The sequence below is a fragment of the Raphanus sativus genome, unplaced genomic scaffold, assembly GCF_000801105.2.
Source record: "Raphanus sativus cultivar WK10039 unplaced genomic scaffold, ASM80110v3 Scaffold1035, whole genome shotgun sequence".
Classification (NCBI taxonomy): domain Eukaryota; kingdom Viridiplantae; phylum Streptophyta; class Magnoliopsida; order Brassicales; family Brassicaceae; genus Raphanus; species Raphanus sativus.
The window spans coordinates 2,217-24,390 of NW_026616349.1; the positions used below are offsets into that span (position 1 = coordinate 2,217).

A 22,174-nucleotide genomic window follows, 5' to 3' on the forward strand; every position below is an offset into this window, starting at 1 on the left:
GTCTGATGATACATTAATAATTCACGAATGTGCCTAATGTTTGTGTGTTTGGATGAGAGAAATTAAAATGTTGTAGGCATGCAAAGGAGAGGATAAAAAGTCAGGGACCAGATCTGCAATATCAGAAAAAGTTGATTCAGTTTTATTCCGTTAAGGGAAGTAGTGGGGAACAAGCCCTAGAAAATCTCCATCGTGCTTAAGAAGCTCAATCTCGCAGCCTCTCTTCACCTCTCACACGATTCTCACACAGAAACTGACATCTATCATGGGGAAAGGAAAGAAATCAGCTCAACAAGCCGAATCATCCAAGGAAGAAAAGCATGCAGAGGCTGAAGGAAGTCGAAGGTTACTCGCTGATGGCGAACCTGAATCGCCTCCACCGAGAAACGATATGCCCGTCTCCGATGCACTCCCTGAGGTCACCGAGGAGCTTGACTCATTCAATACCGCTAATGAGAAAGCCCCTTCAGAGGAGAGCGATGAAAGGACTCCAGGTCTTGGAGAGGAGCCATCTGTGAAGGTTCCTGAAGCAGATCCGCAACCGCAAATCGGATCCACTGGTGCTGCCATTCAAGATGTTCCGGTCACTGCTAAATCACCAGAAGAAAAGGATGAATCTGCTCTACCTCTGGCGATCATTGAAGTTGAGAAGGAGCTAAGTGAAGCTGAGTCTGATTCAGCCAAGAAAGTGGACGATGAACCCAAGGATGATGCTGTTACTGTGGGTTCTGAATCAGATGAAGCTTCCCAGAAGGAAAGGAGGAAGAAACGGGTGCTGAAGAGATTAGGGTTGCGCTCTGGGAAACAGAGAAAGACAGGGGAGTCTAGTACACCAACTCAATCTCAGTTTCTCACACCAGAAGATGCAGCCAAGTCTCCATATTTGGCTAAGGAAGCAGGAGCCTCGCCTCAGCTGAGATCGAGAAGGTCTGGTGATAAAAGTGCTGAACCAATGCCTCCTCTCATCAAGAAAAGGTATGATCAGTTCCTTAAGCGTAAGGTACTTGCTGAGCGTTCGGTGGATCTGAAGGAAGCTGATCAGTGGGGTTACTTGGCCGTTATCAAGAAAGGATCTATGGAATCAACTGTCTCGAATCTTGCAGTGTATGTTGAGCAAGTTGTAGCTGAGTTCTATGCAGGTCTGCCGAGTACTAAAGCTGAAGCGGATGTTGATGAAGTGGTTGTCTCTGTACGGGGACAAGAGTACAAGTTCTCACCTGCGCACCTCAATAATGCCATAGATTGGGAACCACTTACTGAGGAAGAAGAGGAGGAAGCCGCAACGTTGGATGATATCTCGGTAACTGAGTTAGCTTCTTTCATCACCGGAGATACAAAGACAGAATGGGATGGTCTCACTACAGCGGACCTTACTCCATGCTACGGGGCCTTGATGATCATAGCTGCATACAACTGGATTCCCTCGACTCACAAGACATATGTCTCACTTGAGAGAGCAAGACTGATCTACAAGATGGCTCATGGAGTCCGTGTTGATTTGGGGAAGATGATGTTCAGACAGATTCTTAATCTTGGAGTGATTCAAGTCAATGATGCCCGCTGGTTGATCTTCCCTCGCTTGATCATGGCACTTCTTCAAAGTCAGCAGGCGGTTCCATCCTATCCTAGTGACAAGCTCCAACGTCCGGTTCTCTACAAGAAGGATAAACGAGTGGGCGAGATCTATGAGCAGAGACTGGCAAAAGGAAAGGGACCAGCTAAAGCTGAACCAAAGAGAAGCTCTGCAAGGACAACCCGTCAGGCATCTCCTGCTCCGATCCCTGCTCCACGAACTGCTACACCAAGCTCCAGAACTGCACCACGTCGTGTATCCCTTTATGAACTTGGATCAGTTGCCATCCCTCAAGGACCACTCAGCCGTGTTGATTTGCAAGTGGCACTACAGGACACAACACGAGCCCTTCAAGCGCTAGCTGAGATAGTTCAGGATCTTCAGAGTGCTGTAGCAGGTTAGTATCCCTATCCTTATGAATATGTGAGGTATTTTTCTTGGTGTTTTTAATCCGTGTGCTCACAAGCAGGGGGAGAAGAAGAAGACTAGGATGTAGAAGACCAAGATTGTGGGGGAGCTGTGTTTTGTTGCTTTGTTTTCATGTCTATGTTATTTCAATTGCACCACTTGTTGCAATTCCTTGTTATCCATGTTTTCAGACTGGCTAAGATTATGGGGGAGCATTTGCATATGCTATCTTTTGATATTATGTTTTACTTTGCTTAAACCCGGTTTTAGGATAATATAAGTATGTTCTTAATTGTCTTGAGTTGGTTGGATTAACGTTTAGACATATATACTGGTGCTGTTGTGTGTGGTTGGTTCTTGTCTTCTATCTCAGGTACTTGTGAGACGACGAATTAAAAAGGGGGAGATTGAAGGTGTATGGGAAGACGATGATGTAGCAGAGCTGAAGTAGTTCATGAAGAGTGACATGAACTACTACATCAGAGAGGTGGTTCGTGAGAAGCACGTATCAAGACCGATGCATTAAAAGAAGATTTAATGAAGAGGGACATTAAAGGAAGACTTGAAGAAGAAGCAATCGATCTAAAAAGAAAAGGAAGATTGGCTTATTCGCTGAAGTAGAAGAAATGGAAAGTTTCCATTGGGTAGATAGATTAGATCTAGGGCTTCCTGAAAGATATATAAAGGAAGCGTTGGCAATGTGTTGCCGGTTAACACACAGGGAGAGCTTTTAGCAATAGAGAGGTTTGTACGTCCTAAGAAGGAGAAGCAAAGCATCTAGGGGTTAAGAGCTTAGGTGGTTCAGAGTCTGTCTTAGATCTCTGAACGAGTTGACTAGCAAACAAGTCGAGGTTTGTCTTGAGCTTGTTTGATTTATTGCTTTTAAGAAGAACGTGTAAGAGCTTTTGAAAGAATAAATATAGTCGTATTTCTTGGAATTGAATAACCCTGTACTACTGTGTGTTCTACATAGCGTAGCTTGTTTATCTTACATTAACACATTCTAACATATACTTTCGCTGACTAAAGATATAATGCTTATGCATAACATGCCAAGCAACCTATACACAGTTAATGAATAAATTAATTCTAAGATCTTATATCAAGTGATCAGTTCAATGCAAGCTTTAGTTTCGGTTATGAATGAAGACAATCGATTTATCACTTATTTATATTAGCTCACGATCCAACAATCTAACACCCTAGACTAATTAAGACGAGTATTCAACCATAAAATAAAATAAAACATAGATATCAAAATTAAAACACATGAAATACAAATATACTGTAAATAAAAATATGGTTTATGAGGTCTTCTCTAAACGAGAAAGAGAGAGAGAAGATCATTTTCCCTTACAAAGTAGCAAATCGTCCAAAATGTAAATCTGTAGAGTTTGGTTTCTCAAGTAAAACTAACGTAGAAAATGAAAGAAATGATAAAAGAAATATATATGAAGTCCTGCAGTGGCTGAGAGAAAAAAGATGGGATAAGTAGAACAAATCCCAAGTTATCATATGATAACTTCCTTAAAAATTTCGAGCAGCGGGACGACTGTTTCCCTTGAGATCATCCACTTGGCTGCTCAGCATGGTTGTTCAACTTGAAGACCTTCCAATTCTTATTCTTTTCTGCGCGTCCTCCAAAACTCCACAACATTTTCTAAATCTGAAATGACTCAAGAAACCTTAAAAAAAATCGATAGAACTTTGAAAACGAATGACAAAACATATATACAATGTGTCAAAAATATAATATATCAGTAACACACACGGAAAAGCTCGTGCGCACAATCCAGTTTTTGTCCCATATTATCGGTAAACGTAAAACTGTTTATTTCGTATATAAGTAGCAAGCATGAGTCGAGGACATGTAATTTCTTTTTTTTTTCCTTTTCACGAGAAGGAAAAAAAGAATAGAAAGCTTGAAGGCCAAGAAAGTATTACTAATTATTGTTAAAGCTTAAATTTTTAAAAAGAAAACAACAACGAAAAGAAACCCCTATAGATAGGGATCAATCATTCCTGAAACTTGGTAAGAACCAACGAGCTCTAGAGAATGAAACAGACGAAGAAACAAGTGGTGGTAGTTGTTCAAACTTGTTTGTATAGTAAGTTCATAATCTTAGTACTATTTTCATTTTTTCCAAAATTCATCAAATTCTAATTAAGAACATGATATTATCATTATTTGAAAAAATTATCTAAATAAGTATATAATATCCGAAAATAATGAATTATAGATTTGTTGCAGACTTGCATGTCTCATTAGGATCTTATACAACTCATCTTTCCAAATAATAAAAATCTCATTTTAAAAAGAAGGTGATTCTTGTCCATTTTAGATTGTAGATGATCGCACCATAATGATAATCTATATTCATCATAAAGATCTACAAATTCTGCGTATAAATAAAAAAAGTTACTATATACATATGTCTTATGGACATTCATCAAATTAAGTCTTTTGAGAGAGTGAAAACTAAAAATATAATATTTTCTCCTAAACTGAAGGCTTCACCGCTAAGATTTCGTCAGATGGCTTCAACACCGTTAGCCCAATCTCCTCCTCATTACAACATATCGGATTGACGATTTGACTCTCCGGTATTGTGGATAGACGATAAAACGATTACCTTTTTAAATGTTATTGAAGCAATTCTAGTTTATTTGAAGAAAGGTTATAAATCGTGGAAACAAATCTCGGAAGGGCATCCGAGAAGACATGGTATTCAAAAATCACAAGCTCTAATTAATGCTCTATTGTCTCACCAATGATTAACTCCGTATTTTCGACTTTTCTGGTGAATTTCCGCTACAGATTTTCTAGAGTTAGCGTAGGAGGAGGCGGCATAAAGCTAGAAAAAGAGAGTATAGAGATATGTTAACAATCTTATGTGTTCCTATGAATCATAGACTGGGTTTACTACTATGTGAACATAATATTTATGCGAATATGTAAATTAAAAAATTGGATAGGACACAAATATATGAACCTACAATTAATATTTTTTAAATGTTACTATGATGAATACTGATCGATTGATTTTTCTAAGTTCAGAAAGCTGCTAGGGTAAAAAGAGTAGTCTTATTTAAAGGGTAACCAATAACCCTTACCTAAATATAGAAGAGTTGTTCACGTCTCTAATGTCTCTAAGAGGTGAGAGTTAGCTCTTTATAAACTTTCTCCAATAGAAAGCAAGAAAACGAAAAAAACTATTTTCTCCCATATTCCGCCTGATGGCCTCTCACGTTGTCTCTGCTATGGTAGTCACTCCATCTAGACCAAAAAGAAATCTCCATTGCTGGTCCGAGCTTCCCCTAGATCTCATGCGATTGGTCTTCGAGCGCCTTGGATTTGCTGATTTCCAGCGAGCTAAATCAGCTTGTCCGTCATGGCGATCCTGAAGTCCCTTGGTTGTTTCTAATCCCGAAGGACGAGAACTATGGTCTCTTGTTCAATCCTGAAGAAAAAGACAAGTTTTACAAAACTCAAGATCTCGGCAACGACTTTGGAGAGAGTTCTTGTGTGGCGACATATAAAAGCTGGCTTTTGATGGGAACTTATACTGAGGAGGTTTGTCTGTATAATCCATATATCTGTTGAAAAGTAAACTTGATTTGGGTATTGGGCTAATATTTTGCTAATCAATATTTAGCCCAAACTTAGTCTAAATTCTAGAATTATCCTCCACCTCCTTAAGATTAAAAATCTAGATATTTCCATAGAATTATCTAGATAATTAGAATAAAATAATCTAGATATTATGTTAGAATTCTCTAGATTTAGAATTAAAATATGTAAGATATTTTGTATTTTGGAGGCTATAAATACCTCCACTCTCCTCTCTTTTGTATCAATCCAAGTTTGTAAAAACCATCTAAATAATAAAAAATATTTTTCAAAGTTATAAAAAAGCTTTCTTCTTCATAAAGTTTCTTTCTCTTCAAACACTTAAAATACCTTCTCCATTTCTATAAAGTTTTTCATTCCAACAAAGTGGTATCAGAGCTACAAGTTCTTTTTGAAGATGGCAAACAATGGTGTTCCCCTCCAAGTTCCATTGCTCACTAAGAGCAACTATGACAATTGGAGTCTTAGGATGATGGCTATCTTAGGAGCACATGATGTGTGGGAGATAGTTGAGAAAGGCTTCAATGAACCGGAGAATGATGGTGGTCTATCTCAAACTCAAAAGGATGGTTTGAGAGATTCAAGAAAGAGAGACAAGAAGGCTCTCTGTCTAATCTATCAAGGATTAGATGAAGATACATTTGAGAAGGTTGCTGGTGCAAAGACATCCAAAGAAGCATGGGAAAAGCTTCGGACTTCTTACAAGGGAGCGGAACAAGTTAAGAAGGTACGACTTCAAACTCTAAGAGGAGAATTTGAAGCATTACAAATGAAGGAAGGAGAGCTCATCTCAGATTACTTCTCAAGAGTCTTGACGGTTACTAATAACCTAAAGAGAAATGGTGAGAAGTTAGATGAGGTGAGAATTATGGAGAAAGTCCTTAGATCATTGGATTCAAAATTCGAGCACATTGTTACCGTGATTGAAGAGACAAAAGACTTGGAGACTATGACGATGGAGCAACTTCTTGGATCATTACAAGCTTATGAAGAAAAGAAGAAGAAGAAAGAAGATATTGTGGAGCAAGTTCTCAAGATGAGAATTGATCAAAAGGAAGAAGCTGGCCGAAATCATCCGAGACGTGGTGGTGGTCATTTCCGAGGACGAGGTCGTGGTGTCAATGGACGAGGCTGGAGACCACATGAAGAAAGCTTCAATCAAAGAGGAGAGAATTCATCAAGAGGTCGTGGAAGAGGATATCCAAAATCAAGGTACGATAAATCAAGCATCAAATGCTATGGTTGCGGAAGGTTTGGACATTATGCTTCTGAATGCAAAACTCCAAACAACAATAGAGTTGAAGAGAAGTCCAACTATGTTGAAGAAAGGAGTAAAGAAGAAGATATGCTATTGATGGCTTACAAGAAGGATGAATCAAATGAGGTTCACAAGTGGTACCTTGATAGTGGTGCAAGCAACCACATGTGTGGGAATAAAAGCATGTTCGTGGAGCTCGATGAATCGGTGAAAACCGATGTGGCTTTGGGAGATGAATCGAAGATGGAGGTGAAAGGTAAAGGAAATATTCTCATCCGCTTGAAGAATGGAGATCATCAGTTCATTTCCAATGTTTACTATATTCCAAGCATGAAGACCAACATCTTGAGCCTAGGACAACTCTTAGAGAAAGGTTATGACATTCGACTAAAGGATAATAGCCTTTCTTTAAGAGATAAAGCAAATAATCTCATCACAAAGGTGCCAATGTCAAGCAATAGAATGTTTGTCCTAAACATTCAAAATGACACTGCACGATGTCTCAAGATGTGCTACAAGGAGGAATCTTGGCTTTGGCATCTTCGATTTGGGCATCTCAACTTTGGAGGCTTAGAACTACTTTCTAAGAAAGAGATGGTGAAAGGATTACCTTGCATCAACCATCCAAATCAAGTGTGTGAAGGGTGTTTACTTGGAAAGCAATTCAAGATGAGTTTTCCAAAGGAGTCAGAGACAAGAGCAAGAAAGCCACTAGAACTTATACATACAGATGTATGTGGCCCGATCAAACCAAGTTCACTTGGTAAGAGTAACTACTTCCTTCTCTTTATTGATGACTTTTCAAGAAAAACATGGGTTTACTTTTTGAAACAAAAATCAGAAGTGTTTGAAAATTTCAAAAAGTTTAAAGCCCATGTTGAGAAGGAAAGTGGTCTTAAGATCAAGTCCATGAGATCTGATCGAGGAGGAGAATTTATGTCCAAGGAGTTTCTTAAGTATTGTGAAGATAATGGTATCCGAAGACAGTTGACGGTGCCGAGAACCCCTCAACAAAATGGAGTAGCAGAAAGGAAGAATAGGACAATACTTGAGATGGCAAGAAGCATGCTCAAGAGTAAGAAGCTACCAAAGGAGTTGTGGGCAGAAGCAGTGGCGTGTGCTGTCTATATATCAAACCGATCGCCAACAAAGAGTGTTTTAGGAAAGACACCACAAGAAGCTTGGAGCGGAAGAAAGCCCGGTGTTTCACACCTAAGAGTCTTTGGAAGCATTGCTCATGCTCATGTTCCAGACGAGAAGCGGAGCAAACTAGATGATAAAAGTGAGAAGTATGTCTTCATTGGGTATGACGCTAACTCCAAAGGCTACAAGCTTTACAATCCTGAAACAAAAAAGACAATCATCAGCCGGAATGTCATCTTTGATGAAGAAGGAGAATGGGATTGGAGATCAAATAATGAAGACTACAACTTCTTTCCATCTTTTGAAGAAGATAATTTGGAGCAACCAAGAGAAGATCCAGCTACACCGCCAACTTCACCAACACCAAGTTCTCAAAGAGATGAAAGCTCAAGTGAAAGGACTCCACGTTTCAGAAGTCTACAAGACATCTACGAGGTAACTGAAAATCAAGACAATCTCACTCTATTTTGTCTATTTGCGGATTGCGAGCCTATGAACTTTGAAGAAGCTCAAGAAAAGAAGTCATGGAGAAGTGCAATGGATGAAGAAATCAAGTCCATACAAAAGAATGATACATGGGAGCTAGCTTCACTTCCAAATGGGCATAAAGCAATAGGTGTGAAGTGGGTATACAAGGCAAAGAAGAATTCTAAAGGAGAAGTTGAAAGGTACAAGGCAAGATTGGTGGCAAAAGGCTATAGTCAAAGAGCCGGGATCGACTATGATGAGGTATTTGCTCCAGTTGCTCGCTTAGAAACGGTTCGATTAATCATTTCATTGGCAGCCCAAAAGAGTTGGAAGATACATCAAATGGATGTCAAATCAGCCTTCCTAAATGGAGACCTTGAGGAAGAAGTCTACATTGAGCAACCACAAGGCTACATAGTCAAAGGAGAAGAAGACAAAGTCTTAAGGCTGAAGAAAGCGCTTTATGGATTAAAGCAAGCACCAAGAGCATGAAACACTCGGATTGATAAGTACTTCAAGGATAAAAGCTTCATAAAGTGTCCATATGAGCATGCACTTTATATCAAAACACAAAACAATGATATATTGATTGCATGCTTGTATGTGGATGACCTGATATTCACCGGAAACAATCCGATTATGTTTAAAGATTTCAAGAAGGAGATGACAAAGGAGTTCGAGATGACTGATATTGGATTAATGTCATACTACCTTGGCATTGAAGTAAAGCAAGAAGAAAATGGAATCTTCATTACTCAAGAAGGCTATGCAAAAGAGGTGCTTAAGAAGTTCAAGATGGATGACACAAATCCAGTTTGTACGCCAATGGAATGTGGAGTTAAGTTATCAAAGGAAGAAGAAGGAGAGAGTGTGGATCCAACACTCTTTAAGAGTCTGGTTGGAAGCTTACGCTATCTAACGTGCACAAGACCCGACATCCTACACGCAGTTGGAGTTGTGAGTCGATACATGGAGCATCCAACAACAACTCATTTCAAGGCAGCTAAGAGGATCCTACGCTATATCAAAGGTACAATCAACTTTGGCTTGTACTACTGTATCTCTGAAGATTACAAGCTTGTTGGATATAGCGATAGCGATTGGGGTGGAGATGTAGATGACCGGAAAAGCACAAGTGGCTTCGTGTTTTTCATTGGAGAAACCGCTTTTACATGGATGTCAAAGAAGCAACCAATAGTCACCCTTTCTACTTGTGAAGCGGAGTATGTGGCAGCTACTTCATGTGTTTGCCATGCTATCTGGTTAAGAAACCTGCTAAAGGAGTTGAGTCTACCACAAGAGGAGCCAACGAAGATCTTTGTGGATAACAAGTCGGCAATAGCATTGGCAAAGAATCCAGTCTTCCATGATCGGAGTAAGCACATCGATACTCGTTATCATTACATTAGAAATTGTGTTACCAATATGGATGTGCAATTGGAGTATGTGAAAACAAATGATCAAGTAGCTGATATCTTCACCAAGCCACTCAAGCGGGAAGATTTTATCAAAATGAGGAGCTTACTCAGAGTAACCAAATCAAGTTTAAGAGGGGGTGTTGAAAAGTAAACTTGATTTGGGTATTGGGCTAATATTTTGCTAATCAATATTTAGCCCAAACTTAGTCCAAATTCTAGAATTATCCTCCACCTCCTTAAGATTAAAAATCTAGATATTTCCATAGAATTATCTAGATAATTAGAATAAAATAATCTAGATATTATGTTAGAATTCTCTAGATTTAGAATTAAAATATGTAAGATATTTTGTATTTTGGAGGCTATAAATACCTCCACTCTCCTCTCTTTTGTATCAATCCAAGTTTGTAAAAACCATCTAAATAATAAAAAATATTCTTCAAAGTTATAAAAAAGCTTTCTTCTTCATAAAGTTTCTTTCTCTTCAAACACTTAAAATACCTTCTCCATTTCTATAAAGTTTTTCATTCCAACAATATCTTAGATCTTTTAACACGAGAGAGGAACAATCTACCGAGTTTTGAATCATGTTATGGGCTCATCTCTCCGGTGTTGTGGATAGACGAGAAAACCAAAGATTACCTTGTTATAGGGATGTTAGATGAAGAAAATATGGTTTCTATCAAGAAAGAAGATAACTCGTGGAAACCAATCACCCAGCTGTCATTGTCATCTATCGAGGATTGTTTTAGCATGATATACAAGGATCACAAGCTTTACTGTCTCAATTATTATAAACTCACCATTTTTGATTTTTCTGGACATGTTCCCTTGCAAGTTTTCAAAATCAGCGTACGTAGATGCATAGAAAGAGCAGTAGGTGGAACCACTAGAATTCCTGGGAACATCCCATGCAAACGCTATTATTGGGCTTGTTATAAGAATAATGTGGTAGTCACTGTAGATGGGGATGTCTTAATTGTTAATAGCATGCGGAAGGAGATGTCCTACATATGGAACTTTAAAATCTACAAGATGGGTTCATCGAAGGGGAGCAAGTGGGTGGAAGTTGTTTCTTTGGGAGACGAGGCGATTCTTCTGGAGTTGGGTATCACAGTGCTTGCCAAGGACATTGAAGGAATCAAGAGAAACTCGATCTACTTTAATGGTTCTGATTCAGTAGATCCATATGATGAAAATGATATCTTCATATTCAATCTCGACACGAAGAAGGTTGAACAACCACATCAATTTGTTTGTTCATCCGTCTTATGCTCTAATGCAAGATGGTTCTTACCAAGTTTCAAACGTGAATGATTAATCATTATAAATATGTTTACTACATTTTTGTTTGTGTTTTTTCTTGTTATGAGAGGTTTGGAAATAATCTCATTTGATTACGCTCATCTAAACTATACTAAAAGGGGCATATAAAGCCCTGTAAAAGAGATGGTCACAGTTTCAGAATTACATCACAGAAAGTAGAGTTTTATCTCCTAATTTCTATTAATTATATGTTCAAATATTTGTATCCTATCCATGTAATATTTTTTATACGCATAAACATTATATTCACGTAGTAGCAAACCCAGTCTCTATTCATAGGAACACATATGAGTGTGCACAAGAAGGAAAAAAGAAAAGAAATAGAAAGCTTGAAGACCAAGAAAATAGTACCAATTATTAAAAAGCTTAAATTCAAAAAAAAAAAAACAACAACAAAGAAGAGAAACCCCTATAGGTAGGGATCAATCATTCCTGAAACTCGGTAGGAACCAACGAGCTCTAGAGAATGAAACAGAGGAAGAAACAAGTGGTGGTAGTTGTTCAGCCTTCTTTGAATCGAGATTGAATACAAAGATTTCACTGTCGTACCAACCTATCTCATCGCCTGTGAAGTAAATGGAGTTACTAGTGATGCCTTCCTGGTCCTTAGCAAGCACTGTAATACCCAAATCTAAAATGATCGCCTCATCTCCCAAAGAAAAAATTTCCTCCAGCCCATTTGATGAATCCATCTTGAAGATTTTAAAGTTCCATGTTTCGGACAAAAAAGGACTTTCGCTCTTAACAATTAAGACATCTCCTTGTACAGTGACTACCACGTTCTCCCTCGTGCGAACCTCTTGGACATGATCTGGAATATCAGGCAATCTCATCCGACAGCTTAATATTTTTGGTTGTACGCGTCCCCCTCCTAGGCTAACTCTGGAAACTTGCAGCGGAAATTCACCAGAAAAGTCGAAAATACGGAGTTCATCATCGGCGAGACAATAGAGTTTGTGATCTTTGAATACCATGTCATCTTGGATGCCTTCCGAGATTTGTTTCCACGATTTATCACCTTTCTTCAAATAAAGTAGAGTATCTCCTATGACAAGGTAATCTTTGGTTTTCTCGTCTATCCACAATATCGGAGAGTCAAATCGTTGATCCCAAATAGGAGGTAGATTGATTCTCTCGCGGGTTAAGAGATTTAAAATATAAACAGGGTTTTCCTTGTTTTTCAAACTAGGATCCATCAAAAGCCAGCTTCTACATGTCGCCAGACAATGGATTTCTGTAAAGTCGTCGGCAAGATGTTGAGTTTTGTAGAGCTTTTCTTCTTTATCTTCAGGATTGAACAAGAGACAGTAATTCTTTTCCTCAGGGAATAGAATCATCCAAGGGATCTTATTGTTTGGCTTTGATTTTCTCGAAGCAGATCCCCATGATGAACAAACTGATTTAGCCCTTTCGAAATCGGCAAATCCAAGGCGCTCCAAGATCAGCTGCATGAGATCTAGAGGAAGCTCGGACCAGCAATGAGATTTTGGAGGAGATTGGGCTAAGGCTAACGGTTGTGAAGCCATCTGACGAAACCTTAACGACCAAGCTTCAATTTTTTGGGATATAATATTAGTTTTCACTCTCTCAAAAACCTTAATTTGATGCATATATATAATAACAAAAAAAAAACTTTATAATATATTAAAAGATAATTACTCCATATCTTTAAATAGCCTACAGCTTCATTTTTAAAGAAACAAAAAATGTTGTATTTTGGCAATAATCATTTATTTGTTTGTCTAATGATTACAAATCTCGAAAACTTTAATTTATGCATGTCAATAAGACATATGTATATAGTAAATAATTTTAATTTATAAACAGAAAATCATATTTGTTACTTTTTAGAAAAGAGAATCATGGATACCATGTACATAAGATTAATTTATGCATATAGTAAGTTCATAATCTAGTACTATTTTCATTTTTTCCAAAATTCATCAAATTCTAATTAAGAATATAATATTATCATTATTTGAAAAAAAATTCCAGTTCTAAATAAGTATATAATATCCCAAAATAATGAATCATAGATTTATTGTAGACTTGCATGTCTCATTAGGATCTTATACAACTCATCTTTCCAAATAATAAAAATCTCATTTAAAAAAGAAGGAGATTCTTGTCCATTTTAGATTGTAGACGACCACACCATAATGATAATATATATTCATCATAATGATCTACAAATTCTGCGTATAAATAAAAAAATTACTATATACATATGTCTTATGGACTCATCAAATTAAGTTTTTTGAGAGAGTGAAAACTAAAAATATAATATTTTCTCCTAAACTGAAGGCTTCACTGCTAAGATTTCGTCAGATACCTTCAACACCTTTAGCCCAGTCGCCTCCTCATCACAACATATCGGAATGACGATAGACCTGGGCATTTTACCCGGACTCGAAGACCCAACCCGAAACCGACCCGAAAAATTCAGTCCGGGTAGAAATCGGCCCGATCAAATTACCCTATCGGGTCTTGTCGTAGAGGACCCGCGGATCTTGGATCCGACCCGACTCGAACCCGAAATCCGGCGGGTACCCGAATTAATAATGTAAATTACCCAAATTAATAATGTAAATTAAATAAAATGAATCGAAGGAGAATCGAAGATGAGTTATTTGTCTACAGATCAAGGGGGTCAACCAGTAGGAGACAACTAATTATTGTTTTATCTCGCATAGTTTAGTATATATACACATTTTAATATACTAAAAACAAAAATTTTAAATAAAATTTCAAATATTTTCGGATATATTAATATTTTCAGATGTTTTTTTGTATTTTTAGGTATTTTTTAGGTTGAATCCGAACCGAATCCGATCCGAACCCGAACCAGAACCGTAGCGATAAATTCTAGTTACCCGAATGGGTCCAACTATCTGAGACCCGACCCGACCCGACCCGAAACCGAAAATTTGAAATTACCCTATCGAATTTTAAACTCCTAGACCCGAAAGACCCGGATCCGAAAGGACCCGACCCAAACCCGACCCAACGACCCGAATGCCCAGGCCTAATTGACGATTTAACTCTCCGGTACTGTGGATAGACGATAAAACGATTACCTTGTTAAATGGTTATTGGAGCAACTCTAGTTTATTTGAAGAAAGGTTATAACTCGTGGAAACAAATCTCGGAAGGGCATCCAAGAAGACTTGTTAAATGCTCTATTGTCTCACCAATGATAAACTCCGTATTTTCGACTTTTCTGGTGAATTTCCGCTACAATTGTTTAGAGTTAGCGTAGGAGGGGGATGCGTAAAACTAGGAAAAAGAGGATAGAGATATGTTAACAATCTTATGTGTTCCTACGAATCATAGACTGGGTTTGCTACTATGTGCAGGGCCGGCTACTATGTATTGTGAATATAATATTTATGCGAATACAAAAATAAAAAAATTGGATAGGACACAAATATATGAACCTACAATTAATATTTTTTAAATGTCACTATGATGAATACTGATCGATTGATTTTTCTAAATTCAGAAAACTGCTAGGGTAAAAAAACAGTAGTCTTATTTAAAGGGTAACCAATAACCCTTAACTAAATATATGAGAGTTGCCTACGTCTCTAATTTATCTTAGAGGTGGAGTTTGCTCTTTAAAAACTTTCTCCAATAGAAAGAAAGAAAACGAACCTTATATTCTCCCATATTACGCCTGATGTCCTCTAACGTTGTCTCTGCAATGGTAGTCACTCCATCAGGACCAAAAAGAAATCTCCATTGCTGGTCCGAGCTTCCTCTAGATCTCATGCGATTGGTCTTCCAGCGCCTTGGATTTGCTGATTTCCAACGAAATCCGTTTGTCCATCATGGCGATCCGCTTCGAGACTATCTAAGCCAAACAATCAAGTCCCTTGGTTGTTTCTAATTCCGAAGGACGAGAACTACGGTCTCTTGTTCAATCCTGAAGAAAAAGACAAGTTTTACAAAACTCAAGATCTCGGCAACGACTTTGGAATGAGTTCTTGTGTGGCGACATATAAAAGCTGGCTTTTGATGATAACTTATACTGAGGAGGTTTGTATTGGGAGATCTAGAAGATCGACATAATTCAATGGTCAAAATTAGGATATACATCAATATATTAGAATAGGAAATTTATCATTATCTATTATATACTATTCCATATTAGTTTAGAAAACCAGGTTGATTTATTCTTAATATAAACTATGTCTCTTGTAACATTATTTGGATGAGAGTCTAATATAATTCTTCCATAAACATTTTTGTGTTCTCTACTTTCATCAATTTGTCATGTTATCAGAGCCTAAACAAAACTCTCCAGAAAAATTAAATCTTGTTGTTCTAGCAAATTGCAGATCAACTATTCTATTCTCTTTTTCTTTGTTTCTCGATTTGAAGCATAGAAATTCATTCATCGATTCAAATATTCATTCATCAACGAATTTCATATGGCTATTAGTTCACGAAAGATTCATATTTCTTGACGGCAGTCTACCAGCAGCCGATTCAGCCTACTGTGAAGATTGGACAGCAAACAATCATCTCGTTGTAGGATGGATAAAACAAACAATCAAATCAAAATCCGATCATCTATCTCAACTCGTAAAGAGTTACGAGACATTCATCAAGCTTCTGCAACATGAACAACCATCGTTGATTCACAAGCCTTTGAATTATTTCTACTACTATATTCTAAAGATTGTCCAATCTCATACGTGTTACCATGTATGAGCTTGAGAGAGAGTATTGGGAGATCTAGAAGATCGACCTAATCCAATGATCAATATTAGGATATACATCAATATATTAGAATAGGAAACTTATCATTATCTATTATATATTACTAGGTGATAACCTGCGCCTTGCGCAGGATGAAAGAATTTAATAAAAATTATAATTTTAAATATATAAGTATTAGAAAGGTAAAAATCATAAGCACAAATATTACATATTATTTCATGTTAAAAGATTCAACGATTGTGGATATATAAAAAAAAAGTAAGCTTCCGAATTTTTTAAATCTTGTGTTATTTGTTTTGTGTGGTTGAAGTATAGTTCGTAGAAGTAAATCTATAAGAGTAACCAAAAACTTATATAAAATTAATGAAATCCGCCATTGATGGTTTTCTAGTGTACTTCTAGTTTTGTTAATAATGATTTAAAAGTGATGTGATGAGAAAATGTGTTTAAACTGCTGTATGTTTAGGGTTTTAATGATGAAAACAAATCGCCAAAATTATAGTAAATATTTACTAATTGATATTCTTAAACTTACTGTACAAATTTACTTTAGAACTTGCCTTAACACATGTTGTAATAAAAAATGCAACTCTCAAATTACGCAAAATTTGGATTTCGAATTGTATATGAAATGTGTTTCTCAGTGACTATAATTGAGGAAAATTACCTGATGGTTTTAAAAAAATTAATTAATGAAGATTATGAATTGATTCCAAACTTAACTCCAAAATTTTAGATCTAACTGATATGTTTGTAAAATAAATCAATGAATCAAATACATATTTTGCCTGGAAAGAAAAACATAATCAAAGATTATGCAATGTTTACGGAAATTTAATGTATTTTCCTAAATAATTGTCGATTTTAATTTTTATTTTAACTGAGACTAATAATTTTGAACATATATGTAGTTTCAAATTTTGCATAGTTTTATGATTAGTCGAATCCAAAAATTAAATCATTCCAATATAATATTTTGTAGTAGGTACATACCTCTTTCATTAGTTTTTCGTCTCACATCGTAAAAGATGATTTATGCATAATTTGATCATGATCTTCAAAGTATTAAAATATTAACAAAATATTTGAAAACTTACCTTAACACATGTTGTAATAAAAAAACACAGCTCTCAGATTACGCAAAATTTGAATCTCGAAGTGTATATGGAAATTTGTTTCTCAACAGCTATAATTGAGGAAAATTAGTTGATTATTTTTTTAAAAAAAATCAGTTAGTGAAGATTATGAATTGATTCCAAACTTGACTCCAAAATGCTAGATCTGATTGATACGTTTATAAAAATAATCAATGAATTGAATATATATTTTAGATAGAAACAATTATAGACAATATTTCGGTCAAACATATTGAATTGCATACCATATTTAGTTTGAAAAAGAATGAGATGGAGTAAAAAACACGTAGATCACGTATTATATACGAAGTTTTTATTATAACATATAGATTGATATACAAATTTTATAATATTAAAAAAAATTGTAACTAATGAATTTTGTAAAGAATAAAAGTTTACGTAATATATTATATTTTAAAACATTTACAATTAAATACTATACAATATTGTTGAGTATACTAAAAATGACCATAACGTTTATTCTACAGATTTTCGAAAGGTTAGGTGGGTCACATATATTCCATAACATATGCTAACATATATCCCTAATTTTTTATGTTTAATTAATTTAAATTACTATTTTTTTTAAAAAAAAATATGTAATTGTATTTGGTGTAATATGATTTAAGTTTACATTAGTAAATAAACTAAATAGACATACAATTTTATACGCAAATTTATATAAATTGAGATTAAACGAAAAGATATGAGTTTTTATTGCTTCCATAAGATAAAAAGAAACATTGGCAACATAATAGTAAAAGCTCAAATGAAAATCCGAAAAGACAATGCGTACTAAAAATTTTAAAGACAACAACTCCTGTGAAAAGTAGCTCAAGATCTCTCTATTAGCTCAAAAAAATAACTCTTCATCTGCAATGCTAAAAAAAAGTTTAAAACAATATAAATTAAACATTGTACAAAACAATATAAATCTGAATTCAAAAACATTGAGGTAACTAAAAGTTTTAATATCTAAAAAAAATATTACTGTCTTCTGAGATCATCAATTTCTGGTAAATCATTGGGCTCAAACAGAACCTGGGAAAATCCATCTATGTTTGTCAATTTCTTGAATCAACATTTTCATACATATTTGGAAATTTTAAGAAATTTCAGCAAAATAATATCAGCCCTACCAACCTTTTTTTTTTTGTTTCTACACTACATTACCTTCACCCAATTGATTTTCCAAAATTGTAAAATACAAAGCACAACATCTGAATCTCTGGAATTCCATAGTTCTGCTTCCACAGTTGAACGATGCTGACTCGGACTCTCCACTTGGTAGTTAGGGGCTTCAAATCGGAAACAGAATTGAAGGCTGCCATTATATGTTTTTTAAAATTCGGATACTCGATGCTAGGTTTTAATTAAAAGGACAGTGGTGTATAGTTGTGTGGTCAATGAACGAATTTATATACAATAAAGTAGTAAAAGTGGTAACTATTTACTAATTCAATTACCATATTTCTTGCACATCAAGATCAGCTTGAAGTTTTTTTTTTCCCCTAAAAATCAGCTTGAAATTTGCCTTGACAAAATCAATAATTGGAAAAAGAAATAGAATCGGCATAAACGATTTCAGTTAAGGGCGCCAATTTCGTGTATCATCAAACAATTTCGGAAACATTTGTAGATTGATGGTAAAACTTAACTTATATTGTTAGTAATTATGACAAAGACAATCCATGATTACACGATATTCAAAATGGTCAGCTGAATAATCAATCAAAGATTAGATGTTACCAATCAAGATGATTGCTGAGTCAAAATGTAGTATATGATATTTGCAAAATTTATAATGTGGATCAATCATATTTTTTAATCAAGATACTCCTTAAATAATTACATATTGTAAAAAAGGAAACATGTGACTGTATTTTCAGGAAACATGTGACTGTATTATCACTTTGGTTCGTATATATTACATATTTTTACATATTTAAATGTGATAATATGAAAGGTAGTATTTCCAATTAGCTTCGTAAATCAGACATAATACCATAAAATACATATAAATAATAAAATGAGTATAGATTTTTTTGAGATGAACTTGGTGCCATAGACTAACTTTGTTGGATGTTGATTTTACATTACACATGCCATAGATATACGAACCACAGTGATTCATGGTCCTAAAATGAGTATAGTTTTGTTAGACAAACCCGAACCGTAATATATGAATGGTAACAATATCGTATAACATTATAGATAGCATTGTTTTCCATGTGTTATAACTATATTATTAGTTAATGACTGATTGAAATCGATAGCATTGTTTCCATTTGTGTAACATCGGTAATGTCAAAAAAAAATAAAATAAAGGTGATGAATAACATGAGGCATATACTATATGAACATTAGAGTGGCACAAAAAGTAAATATTCTAGGCAAGGGTGGACAATTGAAAAAATGATCTAAGGTGAAATATGGAGATGACACCTAAGTAATGGCATGGTTGTAAATCACACATGAAGCTAAGATTTCTTTTATAATGGTCTCCTCAAATAATAGTAAGGGAAACAATATATATATAATTCTAGGATCAAAAAAAAAATATATATAATATATATATGTATGTAATATAAAATATATATGTCTAAGATCAAAAGACGGGTATATATATATATATTTTCTTGGATCGAATATTTATAAACATACAAAAGTTTAATATATATATATTTCTTGGATGGAAGTTATAATGCTGATACTAACATAAAATATATATATATAATATATATATATATACATACAAAATGATGGATGTTACATTATTTTTATAAATATGGTAACCTCAAATATGAAACATTAAAATTAAAATCACTAATCATATCAATCATGCTTTACCATACCTCAAGAAAATAAATCAATAATAATGTACGATCTGATTACGGACTTAACATAAATCAATCATAACAAAAACGTTCATATTCAATAATGACATTTATTGTATCATTTAATCCCTCTACATTATGCCTTCATTGTAATATAACAATACAAAAGTATAAAAATTAGTTTTTTCACGAAATGATTGTGTAATAAAATATGAGCATTATTTATATATATATATATGTTCTTGGATCAAAAATATAAATATATATATCTAGAATAAATAATATAATATATAATATATTCTAGGATCAAATATATATATATATGTTTCTTGGATCGAATATTTTATGAACATACAAAAGTTTAATATATATATGTTCTTGGATAGAAGTTATAATGCTGATATATAATACTATATACATAAAAAAGCATTGGGTATAAATATATAATACATAAAAGCATTGGGTATAATATAAAAAGTTATAATACGTAAATATAAAAAGTTATAATACGTAAAATATTTCCTGCGATGAAGAATTTATAAACATAAAAAAGTTTAATATAAGAGAAAATAATGTTCGACATTAACTATATAGCATTGAACATTAACTATATGCATTGATTATAACATATGTGCACTACAATGGCATGAGATGTAAATGTTCTAGTCAAGGATGGGCTTTTGAAAAATTGGGGTAAGATGAAATGTGGAGATGCACATAGGAAATGGCACTCATGTAATAAACACATGGGCTAAAGGTTATTTTCATAAGTGGTCTCCTCAAATAATAGTAAGGGGATTCCATATTAATTTAGGAAATTAGGTTGATTTATTCTTTATATAAACTATGTCTCTTGTAACATTATTTGGATGAGAATCTAATATAATTCTTCCATAAAATTTTTGTGTTCTCTACTTCATCAATTTGTCAGTTTGTCTGTATAATCCCTATATCTTAGATTTTTTAACACGAGAGAGGAACAATCTACCGAGTTTTGAATCATGTTATGGGCTCATCTCTCCGGTGTTGTGGATAGACGAGAAAACCAAAGATTACCTTGTTATAGGGATGTTAGATGAAGAAAATATGGTTTCTATCAAGAAAGAAGATAACTCGGGAAACCAATCACCCAGCTGTCATTGTCATCTATCGAGGATTGTTTTAGCATGATATACAAGGATCACAAGCTTTACTGTCTCAATTATTATAAACTCACCATTTTTTATTTTTCTGGACATGTTCCCTTGCAAGTTTTCAAATCAGCGTACGTAGATGCATAAAAAGAGCAGTAGGTGGAGCCTCTAGAATTCCTGGGACCATCCCATGCAAACGCTATTGGGCTTGTTTTAAGAATAATGTGGTAGTCACTGTAGATGGGGATGTCTTAATGTTAATAGCATGCGGGCGATATGTCCTACATATGGAACTTTAAAATCTACAGGATGGGTTTCATCGAAGGGGAGCAAGTGGGTGGAAGTTGTTTCTTTGGGAGACGAGGCGATTCTTCTGGAGTTGGTATCACAGTGCTTGCCAAGGACATTGAAGGAATCAAGAGAAACTCGATCTACTTTAATGGTTCTGATTCAGTAGATCCATATGATGAAAATGATATCTTCATATTCAATCTCGACACGAAGAAGGTTGAACAACCACATCAATTTGTTTGTTCGTCCGTCTTATGCTCTAATGCAAGATGGTTCTACCAAGTTTCAAACGCGAATGATTAATCATTATAAATATGTTTGCTATATTATTTTGAATTAGAAATCTAGATAACATTTATAGGTATATAATTTGTACTTAAAAATATCCATTCGTTTCTCGGTTCAATTTCATTTTGGTTCATAGGTTCAATTCATTTTTGGTTCATAGATAGTGATTATTTATGAATTTGGATCAGTTTAGGTTTAGTTTTTTTCTGTAAGTCTCGGTTCTCTGGTTCCTTCTGACATGTGCACTATCTATATATAAATGTATATAAATAATATTTAGTTTCAAAATAAATCCGCACTTTTTACAAGTATTTTACAGGTGTATTTGAATATGAATACAAACCTTAACGGAACCAACCTAAACCTAAACAACAAAATGTCAAATATCTAATTAGATCCAAATGTCTAGAACTGGAAGGACTCAAAATTGAAATGAACTGATCTATATCCAACCCGAAGATTCGATGGCCACGCTTATTCTATTTCTTATTATATTTGTGTGCATTTTATAATAGTTACATTTTCAAAATGGTGAGAAT

The 22,174-nt window shown here is 34.8% G+C and overlaps 2 protein-coding genes and 1 pseudogene across 2 annotated transcripts; 2 read left to right on the forward strand and 1 right to left on the reverse strand.

Annotated features, from left to right (window-relative positions):
• Positions 1–265: 265 nt before the first annotated feature.
• On the forward strand, positions 266–2,919 carry LOC130503593 (uncharacterized). The gene is made up of 2 exons (XM_056998213.1): positions 266–1,970; positions 2,043–2,919. The coding sequence occupies exons 1-2, from the start codon at positions 266–268 to the stop codon at positions 2,060–2,062; spliced, it is 1,725 nt and encodes a 574-aa protein (XP_056854193.1). The 3' UTR covers positions 2,063–2,919.
• Positions 2,920–11,549: 8,630 nt separating this feature from the next.
• Positions 11,550–12,802, reverse strand: LOC108836953 (F-box protein At1g69090-like). The gene has a single exon (XM_056998214.1). It carries the CDS (start codon positions 12,749–12,751, stop codon positions 11,648–11,650), a length of 1,104 nt encoding a protein of 367 aa, XP_056854194.1. The 5' UTR covers positions 12,752–12,802; the 3' UTR covers positions 11,550–11,647.
• Positions 12,803–13,919: 1,117 nt separating this feature from the next.
• Positions 13,920–21,650, forward strand: LOC130503594 (putative F-box protein At5g66830; annotated as a pseudogene).
• The last annotated feature ends 524 nt before the right edge of the window (positions 21,651–22,174 follow it).